This window comes from Enoplosus armatus, chromosome 23 (genome assembly GCF_043641665.1).
Source record: "Enoplosus armatus isolate fEnoArm2 chromosome 23, fEnoArm2.hap1, whole genome shotgun sequence".
Taxonomy (NCBI): domain Eukaryota; kingdom Metazoa; phylum Chordata; class Actinopteri; order Centrarchiformes; family Enoplosidae; genus Enoplosus; species Enoplosus armatus.
The window spans coordinates 12616894-12634200 of record NC_092202.1 but is presented as its reverse complement, the minus strand read 5'-3'; the positions used below and the strand labels follow the sequence as shown (position 1 = coordinate 12634200).

General features: G+C 40.5%; 2 protein-coding genes across 3 annotated transcripts; one reads left to right on the top strand and one right to left on the bottom strand.

Moving 5' to 3' along the window:
* Positions 1-1387: 1387 nt before the first annotated feature.
* Positions 1388-9892, bottom strand: LOC139305949 (interferon-induced very large GTPase 1). 2 transcript variants are annotated; one of them, XM_070929901.1, is made up of 6 exons: positions 9861-9892; positions 9651-9729; positions 9293-9556; positions 8737-8997; positions 6518-6709; positions 1388-6463 (listed from the first exon to the last, which is right to left on the bottom strand). In XM_070929901.1, exons 1-6 carry the CDS (start codon positions 9879-9881, stop codon positions 2028-2030), a joined length of 5253 nt encoding a protein of 1750 aa, XP_070786002.1. In that variant the 5' UTR covers positions 9882-9892; the 3' UTR covers positions 1388-2027. The 2 variants fall into 2 exon arrangements, with proteins under 2 accessions (XP_070786002.1, XP_070786001.1); XM_070929900.1 differs by having other exon boundaries at positions 1388-6709.
* Positions 9893-14200: 4308 nt separating this feature from the next.
* On the top strand, positions 14201-16030 carry pop7 (POP7 homolog, ribonuclease P/MRP subunit). Its single transcript, XM_070930073.1, has 2 exons — positions 14201-14316; positions 14857-16030. The coding sequence occupies exon 2, from the start codon at positions 14910-14912 to the stop codon at positions 15363-15365; it is 456 nt and encodes a 151-aa protein (XP_070786174.1). The 5' UTR covers positions 14201-14316; positions 14857-14909; the 3' UTR covers positions 15366-16030.
* The last annotated feature ends 1277 nt before the right edge of the window (positions 16031-17307 follow it).

Below are 17307 nucleotides of genomic sequence, written 5' to 3'. Positions count from 1 at the left end.
ATGGCCACTAGCTTGAGGTTTCAAATTCAAATTGGTGAGTGAAAAATGCTTTCCACTTTCCACATTTCATGCCATTAGAAAATTACTTTTTTTTATTATTATTTTACTCTTAATCTCATGTTGCCCATTATCATGTGGGAATCCTGTAGCATCATGATTTCTAACCAGGAAAGTCATTGTAGCAGAAATTCATCTCCACTGCACACAGCAGCGGGCCTAAGATGCTGTAGTTAACATTTGCTAGTTTCCAGTGAATGTTACATTTTTAAATTTGAAAACTATAGTTTAAGTTCCGTTCTGGGGATGAAGTAGAGGGATCAAGTAGAGACTTTTTTGCTTTGTTTTTTCTGTTTTTTTCAAACTCTTGTTTTGAAATATCACTTGTGCTGCAACTTTACTCTGTGCTGCATGATCTGTGTGACTTCAGAGTATTCATGGAAACATCTCAGAGGCTACGAGCACTGACAAAAGCCAGCTTTGGCCAGCTGAGATGATGGTGTAGGGAACTGGCCAGCGATTTGTGGTCAGTCAATGAAATGTTCGCTCACCTCACATGTAGCAGTGTAGTCACTTAATCACATGTGGGACAGACATGAGGGCTTTGATACCATAAGATGCCTCACATCCTGGTAGAGTAATGACATCACACAGGCGGTCTGACTTTTTCCTTCCACACACTGTGTTGCATTGTGGGTATGAAGGTTGTGTTGAACTTACAGTGACGTGATGTAGCAGTGAACAGATTCAACAGTTGAGAGATGGATGAAAGTAAATCTGGAAAGTCTAGTGCACTTTCAGACTCTGAGCATGTGTGTTTAACAGTGGATCAGACTGGATGTACATGGACACATACTTAGTCTCGTCTGTAATATGAAGTCTGTAGCCTCGTCTATAGTATAAAGTGACCCACTGCAGCCCTGTGGTTCTCACAGTTGTGGCTGGATTTGGTTTATTCTTATTTCAACATGCCCAAAAACTGCAGTCAGCCAAGCAAAACAGGAGACTTCGTATCACTGAGGTTATCCAGCGATCCTGGTTCAGCTCAGAGGTGCATCTGCACATGGTTAACTCCCCACGATGACAAACCTACACAAAGACAGTTACACGTACACACTCACGAACATAAATCTCCAGCTTGGTCTCCATTGCAAAGTTGCACCTGTTGTCTTGTTTTTACATTCTTTGTTGAATTCAGAAACCCAAGACTTGAGATGAAGAAAAATGTTAAATAATGGAATTTTAAAAAATATGATTATTAAAAAAAAAGTATAGTAAAACTATATAAATAAATGAGGTGATGATATTTCTGTTTACTTTAGAAGTTATTATACACTGTATGCTGTGATTCTGATCTGGGAAACATTAAAGACATTCATAGCCATTCTGCCAATTTTGTCTCTTTATTGTACCAGTTAGTAATGTATACATGTTGACAGCACCACATATAGAATTCATGCTATTTTTGATAAAGATAAAAAAAAAATCATGTATCGCCTACATGTTGACATTTAGACTGAATGATGTTTTAATGCATCGAAAATGTAAATATTTTGTATCAGATACTTCACAAAGACAAAAACAAACAGATTCTAAATTCCGAGTAAACAATCACATATCATACTTGATTCATTTGATTTAAAAAAAAAAAAAAGTTGCTTTAATTAACTGTGTACATCTTTTCAGTGGCAATAAAATGACACTCATACATTCAAACATTTTATATCTTCCTAAAATGTACATTAACTCAAAGTATCAAAAAGTAATTAAAAATGTCCTCATTAACATAAACATGGAGTTAATTATTTGATGACTATTTTCTTATTTCCCTATTGTAAGCTGTTGGAGTAAAATATCTGTGTTCTGACAATATCTTCAACCTTGTCATCTTATATACAGCATGTTACTATTTGTGATTCTCTTCTATATCATATAAAACAAGTCAGATCAAAGTATCCATGAGAGGATGACGAATCAGTGAACGTAATGAGGAGGATGTGCATCTCTGTAACCACAAAGCATGTAGTCTCTCATTTGACGTAAAATGACTCTTTGAGGCTTTCTTCTGCTTGCTTTCGGGTAATAGTTTTCCAAGTTGCAGGAATATCAGCAGTCTTTGCAATGTATTCTTTTGCAAACTGCTTGTTGAATTTTGCCATTACATATTTCCAGTACTCTGATGCCTGAAGGCTTCCGTCTGGTGGGATTTTCCAGTCTCTGAAAATTTCTTTGTAACGCTTGTAAGGGTGAGATTCAAAGTTTGTATCATGGCAGCGAAATTCCCTGTCAGTGATCACAAGAGAAGAGCATATGTCAGTGACAAGTTTGTGTGAGGAACAAGATCTGTATTGACCCAGACCTGTTGGCCGATGTAGTGAAGCCCAGTGCTCAGTATGTTCTTTTCCTCCTGCCTCACAAGGCGCTTTGCAGAATGGACACTGTTTACCACATCCAATCACTTTGGCGAAAAGCTCATTCTGAGGCTTCACGTGAAGATTGTTTAGTTTCATTTGGATGGTTACTTTTTTAAACTTCTCTCTAAGAGCTTGTGCCATGTCCTTAACGCAGACACTGAGCCAGTGAGCAAACTGTTCCTGGTCGGCATTGTTCAGGATCATGAAAGCACCAAGAGCACCCTGGGAAATGACCAGTTTATCACCAAGTTCCTGACAGACAGCTCCAATGAATGTCTTCAGGTTGTCAGTCTTTTTCTTTTTAGCTCTGTCGATAGCATCATTTATGCTGATGACACTTGACTGGATATGTCGATCCTCAAACTCAAACAGCTTAGATCCACTTGAGAGGCGCTCCACTATTTGGTCAAGGGTCCAATTCTTTACATAATCCTCATATGAGCAAATATAGCTCAGATACTTTTCAATGTCATGCTTTGAGAGCAAATCCAGTAAAATTGAATACTGGCAGAATATTCGTGTGCTGAACATCTCACTTGTCAGCATTTCACCAATGATATCAGGACCCAAGGATCGGTTGACAAAGTCTTCCACTGCAGGCCGCAAACAGCGGCCTGTGAATTCTTCTGCCTTCTTCTGACACTGGTCTCGTTCATGGAACACATCTTTGAAATCAGCACGAAACTTTTCTTTGTTTTGATTCAGACATCTGTAGGGATCATTCACATGTATGAAATCTTCATGCATTTTCTGAAACTGTCTGGCTGCAAATCCACAGATGTGCAGTTTTAGGGAAACTTCAAACTCAGTGTCTCTCTTAACATTCTGATTGTTTTGCAGCCTCTCATCAATCATGTGTAGGATCTCCTGGATGTAAGTTTCATGGTAATTGCTTTTTCTTTCCATTTTTTCAGTCACAAACTGTGTGCAAGCATCTATGATGCTGTCAGCCATGTTTTGTGAAGCCATTACGTGATCTTCAATGTTGAACAACTTGCTGAATGTGTGTTTTAACCGTTTACAAAATCCTTCAGCTGAGTATTTGAAAGGCACCAGTCCACAATCTTGCAGGCGTTTTGCGCTTAATAATTCACTTGTATGACTTCCCTTGCGTGATAGATTTCCTCTCAGGTGCTGAAACACACTGGTGTTTATATCCTTGACCTTCATTTTTGAGAAGCATAGTTCTTTCTCTGTTTCGTTCCACATCTTGTCAAATTCTTCGTCCAGCTCTTTGTCTGTCATCTGGACTTTTCTCCCACGGCATTTGTCAATCAATCCACGCACTTTCTCTTCTAATTGTTTTGTGTGGGTCTCCTTGATTCGATCAAGTTCTGTCATCCCCTGTCTCATGTCAGCTGCTACTGCAAGTTGATTAAACACAGAACTCTCCATTTCTCGTCGAAGGCTCTTTGCACTGTTTGCAAAGTCCTCTCTGTATCCTTCAACTAGATAGACATGACCCTCTGTTTGCTTGAAGTACTGTGTCAGATTGTCAAGAAGCTTTGTCTCCCATTTAGACAGCACAGCGTTGGCTTCACTTTTAAAATGACTCAGAAATTCGTCCATTTCAGATACCTCAGATTTCACACAAACTGTACCGAAATTGGAAATTCTTGTTTCGGTATTTGTCACCCATGTGTACATGTATTTTCTGAACTCCCATTCCCATCTGTTGAATTCTGTGCACAGCCTCATGTATGCATCAGCCACCAGACTGTTTCTGAAGCTGAAGATGAAGTTTTCATGCTTTACTGCATTCCACAGGCTTGACATCCACTCCGTAAACTCCAAGATATTATTAGCAGATGACTCACAACTTCCCAAAATTTGCATTATGTTTTTCTTGAGCTCGTAAACAGACTCACTGTACCCTGCATTGACTGGTGCCATTGGTGGGTTTCCATTCCAGAGTCCAGGAATGTACCAGTTCCCAGTGTCTGGACTGTACTCCATCACATCAGTGAAGCTCTTGTTCTCCTCTTTCTTTTCCATTTTGGCTGCTGCCTGGGTCATCTCGTTCAGCTGTTGCAAGAGCAGCTTCCTGTCTCGTAAGTTCTTCTCATTGGCCGAAACATCTGATACATTCTGGTGGACAAACTGACATTTGGGCTTTTTGCCCACCTCTTTCATCCTGAGAAAAGCATGCACAACTATTTGTAGGATGTCCCTCATTTCTGTTGAATTCTCCATTGCAATATTGATAATGGTGATATCACTCAATCCCACAACAAGTGTTGCAAGCTCATTGTCGTGCTCATGGCTATTGTCCAGTTGTGCAAGCTCTGGTGACTTTAAGCCCTCAGTGTCAATGATCACCATGAAGTCACAGTTGAGTACTTTCTTGACATCGTCATTGATTCTGATGAGCAACATAAAGGCACCTCGAGTGCATCGACCACTGCTGACGGCAAACTGCACTCCAAACATGGTGTTAAGAAGAGTGGACTTTCCTGTGCTCTGAACTCCAAGCACTGTGACCACCAGTATCTTGTTCTTTGGAGACACCAAGTCATTGAGCTGAGAGAGAACGTCACTCACCCATCTGAGAGGTATGTTGGATGCATCTCCATCTACAAGCTCAAGGGGAAATCCATCAAGCAACAGTCCTGCACATAGTTTGGGCAGATGCTGTAATTGTTGACGTGACGGGTCTGATTCTGGAAGGGAGACTGAAGCTTCATAGATCTGACCCATTTCACGGAAGAAGTGTTCAGTCCCCAGCGAGCTGTTGGAAAGTTGTCTGTCAATTTCTTTGATCTCCTCTTTGTTCTCTGAATTTTTGCATTTCTTTTTGTATTGCTCCCTGAGACCAGACAGTTTTTCTCGAGACAGGTTATCGAGGTTCATTCGCATCCATTTAAGGAAATAGCACCTCTCAATCCCTGGGCTTGATATTGCTTTGATGAAACATGTCATCGCATTTGACATGTCATAAGAGTTCTGTTCTTCCCGAAGTTTTGTTTTTTGTACGTGAAGATCACTTTTATACTTTTCGATATCTTCAGACCCAACTTTTCGAAGCCGAAATTCTTCCTTCTCTAAGCAAGTCAATTCCTTCCATATTCTGCCTTGAAAGGGTAGCTGAGTTTCTTTGTATTCAAGGATGTCTTGAATTTCTTCACTGATGGCATCTGCATTTTTCTTGGCAGTCTGGCACTCTGAGGAGTCTTCATCAACCAAGATTCCCAGTTCATGGGCAATGTCAGCCATCTGCTCTATTTGCATTTTCATCTTTGAGTTCTCAACTACATCTCTGACTGTTTTCCTCAGTTTTTTGACAAAATCTGCATCATTCATGTCCTTTTTCTTCAAAAGGATGTTGCTGTTAGTCAGGCCCAACTTGGTTGCTACCTTTTGTAGAGCATCTAAACTGAAGCGCTTGCTTTGATGGTTACCCACCAAGAACATCTGTGCCTTGTAGTGTGTTTTGGTAAGCAGCTCACACTCAGAGTCCAAATTGTCAAAGAACACAAAAACCGCTGCCGATGTGTGACACAAAAAGGAAAATTGTGTTTCAAACGAAGCAATGTCCCCACGAAGGTTAGCTACAGCTACTGGCTCACTGAAAATATCCATGTTTTTGTTCCCACAAGGATGGTACCAAGTAATTTCAGCCAATCCATTGGATATTCTCCTTGGACTGTCACCACAGTCCATATCATGGTGAACAAAGGTATCATGGTACTGCTGAGAATTGCTCAGAAGCTTATTGAGGATCTCTGACTTGGACAAGGAGCACTCACCCAGTCTCACAAACGATATCATTGGAAGTTCAGAGACAACAATTCTGTCTTCCATGAAGCCCTTGGATTCTGAAAGTGACTGAGGTCTGTACTTTTTAACAATGTCTCTCATGGCCCAAAGCATGAGTGTGCACTTCCTTGTGTCGCAATTGGGAAGCAGCAGAGGAACAGAAAACTGACACATGGACATTTTGAGTGCCATTTCCTGCCGTACAAAACCATCAGAACACAGAAACAGAGCAGTGATGATGTCAAGGGGGTTTAGCGTGTCACCTGAATTTGTACTGTTGACCAGATTATCAAGATCTAACCTTGTATTCCCTGATGGTTCACCACAGTTTGACTCACATGCTAATGTACATTTCACATTCCTAGCTGTCACATTAACCATCATCAGTTTCTTCAGAAAATACCATGCAAGATCTGATTTACACTCAGCGGGTTCATCAGTAATGGTGTTCTTGTCAATCTGAAGTATTGTGCTCAGGGATAGCTTCTCATTGTAGTGGTGCTCCAACCCCAGATCCTCCAACAAGCTCTCCAGTTGTGTCTCTGCAACATGAAAACAATGATTATTAAACCCATCATTGGTTATTTCAATATTCTAAAGAAAAATGTGTTGCAAAATATATACACAGTTACCAATTTACGAGGTACACCTAGCTAAACCTAATGCAGTCTAATACAACAGCCCTGCACTAAATCTCAACTTCACAAAGGTTTTATCGAGTTGTTTTAAGTAGTGTTGATTCAACTTTATGGTTCTTTTGGAAGTTTTATTTTGTCGTGTTGTTGAATTGTATAGTGGTATCTTGAAAGGTGTTTCAAATAAAATGTCCATCAGAGTATAGTGTATTTTGGATGTGTTTGTTAGAAGAGAAAAAAAGTGTCAGTATTTTAGTTTGCTTATGGGTGAAGGGAATGCATTGTTCAAATTACGGGGGAGATTGGGGGAGGTCTGATCCCCCTTATTAAGACTTGGACCCCCAAAAGAGGTATAAACAACAGGTTGAGGGAGTCGAAACATTTATATATCCTTCTTACCTGTAATCGTAAATGCTACAATATATTTCCCATATTTCTGCCTGGAAGAATCTTGTAATGGGATTTCAGACACCTTAAACGTGGACCACACCATTGCTTAACCTTGACGTTAGTTTTGTCCGCCTGCCTCATTCCCATCATTGCTGTGGCTGGCATAAAGTCTATGCTTGCATGCGTCACACAAGCCAGTTGAGACGTTGTAGGTTAATTTAAGTAGCTAGCTAGCTAGTTTAATTCATTTTACTTTACCTTCAGAGTTGAACCTGGGCAGTTTTGCTCTAGTCATTTGACATTTTTGATTGGTTGCCAATCTCAAGAGTCAGGTCTTACCTAATATGAGCCTGTCAGAGGGCAGAAGCCAGGGGAGGGAGAGGGGAGGAAGAAGAGAGGAGAGTGGCCTGCTGTGAAGAGCGCAACTCTTTTATCTGTGAGACTGTGATGGACAATCAATTAGGGCCGCAACTAACAATTATTTCAGAATCAGAAACTGTTTATTGCCAAGTAACATACATTACCAGGAATTTCCCGTGGTCTGATGGTGCTACTTTTTTTTTTTTTTTCCATTTTCACCGTTGATTGATCTGCCGATTATTATAATTTCCCACAGCCCAAGTAGATGTATTCACATAGCTTTGTTTTATTTGATCAACAGTCCAAAATTCAAAATTTAGTTTGCTATCATATATGACAAAGAAAAGATTCAAATCCACATATTTGAGAAGCTGGAACAAGGGAATGTAAAACAAATTGATTATTAAAATAGTTTTTTAATAATTAGTTGTTTTATAAATTGATTTTTGGGATTGAAGAAAATATGCCAATATGACTACATGCTTACAGCTTTTGTAATCCAGTTTGAACACAAATCGGACCTGAACTACAAGGCAACATTGTACAATTTATTTTTCCAAATAAACCAAACTGCAGGTGTGAAACCTTGGTCTTGTTGAGATATAATCTAAACTAAATCCAACTAAGCGACTATATTAATTAATTTTACTTATGGTTTTGTGTTTTCTGTAATATTGTTCTACAATTTAGACCATATAGATTGTGTTTATGACATTGACATATGACATATTGACATTAGTTATGAGATAGAGACTGATAGGTCCTCTCTCCATCCATCAAGGCCCTCGTTGGTCCGTTATAGAGTAGCTAAGGTAAGGTAAGGTTTACTCTCCCTCTATTTTACAGTGACATTGTTGGTGCATGTCATTAATTTTACGTTTTGTCTCTGGCTGTCATGACAAAATGAAATGGGACAAAAATGAACCACATCTCTATGAATTCTGGATGTTCATGGTTCTACATACTGTGTCTGGCAGTCATTCAGAATTCAATGATAATAAATTAATGTATAGCGATGTAGAGCTTTCTGTTGTATCAAACCTGTATCAAAACTTAATTGAGTTTCTTTTGGAAACCTTTGCATAGTCGTAAAAATGTGTATATTACCCTTAAGACTGTGACTTTATTTCAAAAATGAATTCTTCATTTTTTTTTTATTGCAATTATGATTTTATTTCACTTACTTGTATGGGCAGATGTTACAGTTGGTTTGCTTATTCTTCCATTCCTAAGTTGTGCAAAAACCCAGAGAAAGTAACACACCCCTGGCCTCAGGTTGCTGAGAGTCAGCTTGTTTGTGTCCGTTGTCAACTCCTGCACAATTTCTTCCTCACTGCAACAAGTCACAATGTAACTCTCCACTTCACCAGCAGGAGGGTCCCATCGCAGAGACAGTGACTCACTGCTAACCCGATCGACTGTAATCTGCACAGGAAAGCTGGGCTCTGTGGGAATAAGATAATGGTTTCACTCATAACTGGAAATTCAAGTCCCGTCAGTGTTTGTCTGTATTTTAAAGGGCAGTTTGACTGCCAAGCCCAAAAGGTATGGTAAAAGACAAAGACACATATAATCACATCATGCACTTAATATGTAGAAATACAATTTGCCACCATTTTACCTTTATAACATACACTGAGAGCATACCTCAGTGTAAGATGTAAATTATGAACCCAAAGACCATTCAGACAAGACTTTCCTAGTTGTTTTTTTTTTTACCAATTTGTTTTCTAGATTTACCTGTGAAGACAGATAGTGAGGTTGCTTTGCTGCGTTGTCCATTGTCTGAAATCCTTGAAATGCTGAAAGTATACTCAGTCCCAGGATTCAGTCCCTCAACCTTCACAGTGCTGGAGTCCTCTGCGATCAAACAGCCTCCGTGTGTGTCACAGGAGTAATCTATTTGCAGTGTATAACCAACAGAGCAATCAGTGAGCGGTAAGCCAAGAGAAACAGTCTCCTGGCCAGCACTGAGAACTGTTACTTCTCCTGGTTGAGGAACATCTGCCACAAGAGAAGAGAAGTACAGCTCATTATCTCCACATTACAGCATGTATTTACTCGTTAAATTAGATCAGTTATTGGCAGCCACACTTACAGTCAGACTGTGGTGTCGGTGGAGTGTCCTCTCCCTCACAGTAAGGATCAAGGAAGGAGTCGGACGCATCACAGAACTCCTTGGTAATTGAGAAAATATTCAGAGTAATAAATCAATTCATCCCATTCATTCAACAGCTGATAGGACACCATATATTTGGCTTGTCATTTTATTGTTATTTAAGTTTAGAGTTGTAAAAACTAGCTTTACCTCCTCATCAGAGTTCTCCATTGCGGGTACACTCTCAGCCATCCCACACTTGGTCCAGATTATTCAAACTGCTTCTCACTGAAAGTAAAAGAAAAGAACCTTGTAACACCTGCCTCCCCAACAACTATCAATATTACACAAAAAACACACAGTTAAGTGGACTCTGCAACCTGCTAGACTACAATATAGACCAAAACAAAAAAATACTGTGTTCAGCCCACTATAGTACATGTAGAGGACAGATAGAACCTGCTGATGTCATGCTTCTGTTTTAGGAAAAAAATCACTGACAAAAAAACGTTGCCTACCTTTGCAGGAGAGAGTCATCCATGGTGAAATAGTATATGTTCTTTGATCCAAGAGTCCTATCTACTGTATATGCAATATTCTGTTAAACATTAAGTACTTGTCCTGAGGATAAAGCTCTGCGCTTCCCTGGCAATTCAATAGCTTATTGCAGGCGTCTCCTTTTATCCTGCAACTCTGTTTCGTTTCCAAGGAATAGTAAATGATGATGTGGTTTCATTTCCAGTAAAGCGAAACTTATTTGTCTGGTGTCCTCTGGTGTTTGGGAGAGCAGGGGAGAGTATTCGTTACTTTCTCTAATCACAGGTTTAGATTTTATTTCATGCTTTTCTTGTGAGATTCATTGTAAACAAATAAAACAAACAATATAGCATAGTAAATCCAATAGTTACGTAGTTAAGTCATTTTTCAACCAACAGCAGCTCCCACCTCGACCATATTCAACATTACAGAAAGCCGACCTACAGTAAAGAAAATTGTGTCATATAAGTCTATGAGTTGTTGTTGTTGTTGTTGTTGAGACTTAGGCCATCATCTTGTGCCAAACCAAAACCAAATAGGCTGTGCTGGAACAAGAGCTTGGGGGCACATGCCACTCACAACTGTCCCCCTCGCTCCTGTGTGTCTTGTGAAGGTTTAACAGTGTTTAACTTGTGTTTTCATATTTGCTGGTGTGCTATTTGGAGTCCAACAAATTTAGTTGCTTGGACTTGAGATTAATCACTTGACATGTCTTTATTCTGAGATCTTTGATGAGTTTTTACAATACGTCTTCTTGCCACAGAAAGTAATGACGTTAGATTTTGTAATATTTAGAGACAGTTTGTGAGAATGGCAACCCAACAGTGCAGGCCCCTCCATCCAGGAGCCTGGTGAGCGGAGTTGGGTCATCAGGGAGATTCACTTCACCTGGTCTTGCTGCATGACTTTATAAGTTGGTGGCAGTCAGCCAGTCTTTCTCTCTTTCTCCCCTAGCTTCTGTCCTGTTTGGTTTTGTTGTATTTAGTTTGCCTTCTCATTCATTTCCCTGTTCTCTCCTATAAATATCACGTTTTAGCCATACAACACACATACTGTGTTATCTAACAAAATGTGGTGATTCGCTGTTTAATACGCTTTTTGATAGATCCAGAAATATGGTAAAAAATAAATTCATTATTGACAAGTGCAGCTGAGATTTTATCTGCCATGTTACGGAAGCCATACTGATGTTTGTGCAATATTCCGGTGTTCAAGCCCCTCTGAAGCCACAGCTGGTGCAGATTAACACACATGACACTGAGCAGCTTGACTGAGCAGTTCTGCATGTTATTCAAATATTCCTCGCATACAGTCATCTAGCACCTCACTTGACAGCATTTGAACCATTTTTAATAACACATAGATGTAATTCAAATAAGTTTCTTACAGTACAGTAGAACATGTAGCATCCTGAGAATTCACCCAGTTGTATTTTAGTTTAGTTGGATTTAGACTTATTCAGATCTTCACTGAAAAGCTGTTTTCTCCTGTCTAGCTGTCTTCATGGTGCGTGTAAAATGATTTTTCAGCTTGATGTCTTCCTTTGAGGCATTTGTTCAACTTTTTTACAGGAATAACTGAAGCTGAAGCTGTAATTAGGGGTCCAAGCAAGATTATCCTGGCACAAACACAGGAGAGAAAACAATTAAGTAAAACTACTTACCACTAATCACTTAGAAAAATACTTATTTTTTACTTACTGTCTTATTATCTCATGTGGGCATCATTTATCGTCATGATTTCTAACAAGTCATGTCACTGCAGCAGAAATTCATTTCCACTTCACCCCTAACACGACAGAGGGCCTAAGATGCTGTGGTTAGCATTCCCTAGTTCCCACTGACTATTACATTTAAAAAATTGAAAACTCTAGTTTAAATCTGTGGTTTCATTGCTCTCTGCTCTGGTGTGGAAGTAGAGGGATCAATTACTCTAGGCATTTTTTTACTTTAGCAAACTTTTATTTTGACATATACCTTGTGGTCCAGCTATACTCCTGATGAATCTGTGCTGCATGATCAGTGTGACTTCACAGTATTTATGGAAACATGTCAGGCTAATAGCACTGATCAAAGCCAGCTTTAGCTAGCTAACTAATTTGATGATGGTGTAGGGAACTGGCCAGTGATTCATGGTACAGTCAGTTTGATGTTAGCTCACCTCACATGTAGCGGTGTTGGTGTGGAGGTTGTGTTGACCTTACAGCAAGGTGATGTAGCAGTGAAGAGTTTCATGTTCTAAACAGTTGAGAGATGGATGAAATGTCGAGTAAATCTGAAAAGTTGTTGCAGCTGTTGTCTTGCTTTTACATTCTTCGTTGAATTCAGAAACCCAAGACTTGAGATGAAGAAAAATGTTAAATAATGGAATTTTTAGAAAAAGTATAGTAAAACTATATGATCAGATGAAGTCATAATACTTAACTAGAAGTTATTATACACTATGCTGTGATTCTGACCTGGCAGACATTCATAGCCAGTCTGACGATTTTGTCTCTTTATTGGATAAGTTAACAGAAGGAAGTAATGTCTCCATGTTGACAGCACCACATATAGAATGAATGCACTTTTAATCCTTTACAAATGTAAGTATTTTTCACCAGATACTTAATTGAAATGAAAACAAGACAGCTATTCGAACTTGTGCTCGAAAGAAGTGGTTCCTAGAGGTTATAACCCCACCCAATGTGGATATTACACTGAGTGACAGCTGTTCTACGACCCAACACTTAGCTTTTCGAACGGGCTCCCAAAATCTACACGCAAGACCACCTTAGTCTGTTTAGGAAGCCGAGTATCTTGTCTTTCAGGCCTATCTAGTTGACTGTGTGCCAACAGCCGGATACTAACGGAAATATCTGTGTGCAGTTTGGAGATTGGTAGTACTCCAGCAAGATCCTGAAGGAACAGATCAATACTGGAAGAGGTCCACTCTGACGGTCTGAGGACACTCGCCTGGTTTTATAATGGGCCGCCTCGAAGCCCTAATCCCTAATTTATAATTTAGAGATTAATTTGGGAAATCCCACCCTGTGTCCCAAGTTTTCAGAGAACTTTAACCGTAGCTCCAAACATAACACAACAGCAGCAAAACATCAGACAGCTGGACTGAACCTATTCAACACGTCCTTCCATGTAGTGCATTGCAATATGAACAACCTTCATCAACATTCACCAATTAAAGTCAAATTATTATACTGTCGGCATATCTCAAGGAGAGTGATCTTCTTACCTGAGGGAGGCTCCTTGGATGATCTCAGAGAGGAGCAACACAGGATTTTGCCTGGAATGTACAGAATACAACCCAGTTTTATTTGAGTTTTATCAAAAGAGTAAATGGTTACAAAAAGTATAAAAAGAAAATACAAAATTAAAGTAAACAAAAAGCAAATATCAACCAACATCATCTTAGCTACTGGATAACAATATGTGAGGTCACAAAGCACAGTCGTTAGACTTAACTAACCCCCATGACCTGTGAGCACAATGGAACAAACTGGAGCAACAGAGCGTATGCAGGTATAGGGTATTTGTCAGGTGCACGAAACTTTCCAGGTCATATTTCAGTGTGTTTTGAAAATGTTTTTTGATGTGATCAAAATGAAGGCCGAGTTCAGACTTTACACCTCTGGCTCACATTCGTTTTAAGTCGTGGATCACCGTTAATGGTCGACTTCTGCGCAAAATGCTTTGTCAGTATGTGGGTGTGGTGTGACCCACTCATGTAGGCTAATGATGTAGCAATAACTAACAGTTTGACAAACAGGTTATGGCTGGCGTAGTCCCATCGCAAGATGGTCTCTGGTTATTATTATTAATGTTATTAGCGGCTGATAGGTCTAGTAGGTGTCGTGAGTCCTCCTTCTAGAGATAGAGGGTCTTATACTTTTCGACGCCTGGCGGAATGTTACATGTTGGCGAGTCGGCGTGGAAACACGTACACGGGCTGCCTCCGCTGCCGTTTCAGTGCAATGGCCCAGGAAGCGCATTAGCGTGTTACCACTTCCGGGGCACACAGAACATAAACAGCTAGCTTGGCGCAAGCGAATGCCGCTGTTACAGAAATGCGCGTGCCACCGACGTTAGCGATAAGATAAGACAAGTTCTTCCCTCGAAGTTATCCTCTGAAGGTAAGTGTGCTCACCTTGTGGGTGAACTACGCTCCCCCGTACATTGTTTGCCAGGGGCACGCTGTGTGGCTGAGCGTCACAAATGTGGCTAATGTTTGGCTAGCCTGTGTCTCTACAGCTCTGTGGCCACTAGCTGATGATGGAACGCCAGTAACAGTGTCGCAGTGTGGTCTGTCTATGTCTGTGTAGTGTGTGCCTTGTAGGTGTAGGGCTGTAAACTGACCATTATCATGATCAACCTGCTGATTATCTAAAATGTTTTTAAAAAATTAGTGAAAATCCCCCTTCACAATTTCCTAAAGCAAGTCATCACATCATAGAAGCTAGCTAACCTGAGTATCTTTGGGTTTTGGACCGTTGATGTTTCCTTGGGCTTTGGGGAATAGTGATGGGAGTTTTTCACTATTTGCTTACGTTTTATAGATCAAATGATAAAATTCAAATATAATTAGCTGATGAAGAGGTAATGTTAGCTGCAGCCCAAATAGGATATCTGTATGTTTGCTGGAAGGAATCATGTATCATGTATTATTTCCTTAGCTTCCTTGCCTGCCCCCCTGCTGCTGCCCAAGCACATATATCCACCGAGAACTATGGCAGAGCCACGCAACCCAGGAATGTCCTCCATCCCCCAGACGGCCCCGGTTCACACTGACTCCACCTCCCCGGCTGTAGAGATGGACCCAGTGGAGTACACCCTTAGGAAGCGCCTCCCCCGGAAACTCCCAAAGAGACGGAACGACGTCTATGTCAACATGAAGACTGATTTCCGGGCTCAGCTGGCGCGCTGTCAGAAGCTGCTGGAAGGTGGGGGTCACAGGGAGATCTGTGTCCACGGCCTGGGCCTGGCCATCAACAGGGCGATCAACATCGCCCTTCAGCTGCAGGCCAGCAGCCAGGGGGTGCTGCAGCTGGCAGCCAACACCTCCACGGTGGAGCTCGTGGACGACCTGGAGCCCGAAGATCCTGACGAGGCCGGGGAGCCCATGACGCGTACACGCAACAACTCGGCCATTCATATCAAGGTCTTCTACCCTGATCCTCAGTGACCTGAATCGAGGTTCTCTACTAGTCTTCAAGTCCCGTTTGTTCCCTCGTAAATCAGTTGACAGATATAACATTGTGGAGACCTGTGATGACGGCAGCAGAGGACTGCAGAATGGAGCAGACATATAGTGTGTTGGCTGTACATCTGTCATTAAACTGTGTTGGAATACTCCAATTGGGACCTTTATATATTATTCTCTTTTGTCATGTGTTTTGTCAGATGCCAGTTGTTACTATCGTTGCTTTTTCGCTTTGCATGTCTTGAAGCAACAGTGGTGTTTCGCCAGGTGAAACCTCAGTTTGATTGAATACTTGTAGACATGGCTGTGCCAAATGTAAATGTACAAGTTTCTTTTAATTTTAAGGCTTAAAGAGTCTGTGCAAGTGTTTACAGATATACGTCGGTATGTTTTTAAAGATACAAATAATTATACAGACTGAGGAATCCTAAGTTTAAATTTCAAGCAGGTGTTGTTGTTGTTGTTGTAGTAAATGCCCACTAGATGTCAGCAGTCACTTTAAGTTTGGTTTCAGATTGTTGAACTGCTGGTGGTGTTTATGTTCAAAATGAATATGTAATGGACAGTTTTCTGGAAGACCATGTATTTGATTTCTTGGCAAAAATAAATATGAATATGACTTCTGCATCCAGGGCAGAGAAATGTGATCAGGATGTTACTTGAATGAATGACACTCATTTAAGGTCTGTGATGGCAGCTTGTATTCAGCATCTGAACGGCAGAAGCTCGCCAACTCCACTGATGTGAACAAGAAAAAGATATAATGAGTGAAATGGACAGACTTCCCCTTGTTGTGCTTCCATCTAGCCTTTCTTTATCCAAGAATAATATTTTGTATTTAAATAGCAAATTATACAGTGATGGGACAAAACAACACAAACATAACAGGAAAGAAAACATGGACAAACATCCTTAAAAACATCTTGCACTTGCACAACAAGACTTAAAAATACCGGAAAAAAACAAGGAAGAACACTTAACTAGTCTGAAATAGTTGAGCATTCATTTTTTAGGAGGCCTCATGTTCCCGGGACTAGCTGATTGCCTGCCTGCTGTTTGATGACGAACTAGCGTCAGATTCTGGAAAAGCACTTGTAATTACAACCTCACAGGATGTTAATTGTAAAATCCAAACAGCATTTTCCCAGGCTATCCGTGTGGGGAGACTGGTTGAGTCTTGGTTAGGCAGCAACAAAAACACAGATAACGACAAAACAGCTTCACAGTTCTCATGTAACCCTCCTCCTCCTCACTGACCTCTTGCTCCCTTGTCCACTGTAACTCAACCTCTGCGGCAACGTTTTAGTACTTCGTCCTGTTATTTGGGAGGAATATGCGATGTGAAACTAACAGCTAGTCGGGTACATACAATCTTAAAGATCTGACACTAAAAAACACAAAGACTGGAGCTTAAAAGTAGAAAATCTGTATAAATAGTAATAACACAACTTTTAAAAATATATTAAAATATTCATTGAAAAACAATCCAAGAGAAGAGACTAATGTTTCAGTGAGGCATAGTTGTAAAAGGTTAAAAGGCTTGTGGGCTGAGGCCTCATTCATTTTTGCCCTCTTGCAGTGGTGTTGGAAATGGATGCTCTGTCGCAACCTCACAGTCCTCCAATTTCCAGGTGCAATCGATGTTTTCTGGGTGTTTCACTCTGAAGAGATGAGCGTCGGGGTCAAAGTCACTGGAAAAAGACACACATACACACTATGTACAGATTTAAACTTGCAGTCTTAACTCACACACACACAAAAGTACACACAAAGTGCAAGAGAGTGCCAGTAGAACAGCTATTGGAGCAGTGCTTCCCAAAGGCCTCATTTTGGTCAGTGTGTGCTTCACCATGTCCATGTTTCACATCTACATTCCAAGGTGCAATCATCTCCTGTCCATCCAAAGCCTACGACTGGGACTGTC

Excerpts from the sequence above, each read along its gene's own strand:
- LOC139305949 (XM_070929900.1), bottom strand. The coding sequence starts at position 9,881 with ATGGAGAACTCTGATGAGGAG. Across the intron at positions 9,730-9,860 it reads TGGAGAACTCTGATGAGGAG|GAGTTCTGTGATGCGTCCGA; the intron begins GTAAAGCTAGTT and ends TCAATTACCAAG. Across the intron at positions 9,557-9,650 it reads ACCGACACCACAGTCTGACT|ATGTTCCTCAACCAGGAGAA; the intron begins GTAAGTGTGGCT and ends CTCTTGTGGCAG.
- pop7 (XM_070930073.1), top strand. The coding sequence starts at position 14,910 with ATGGCAGAGCCACGCAACCCAGGAATGTCCTCCATCCCCCAGACGGCC.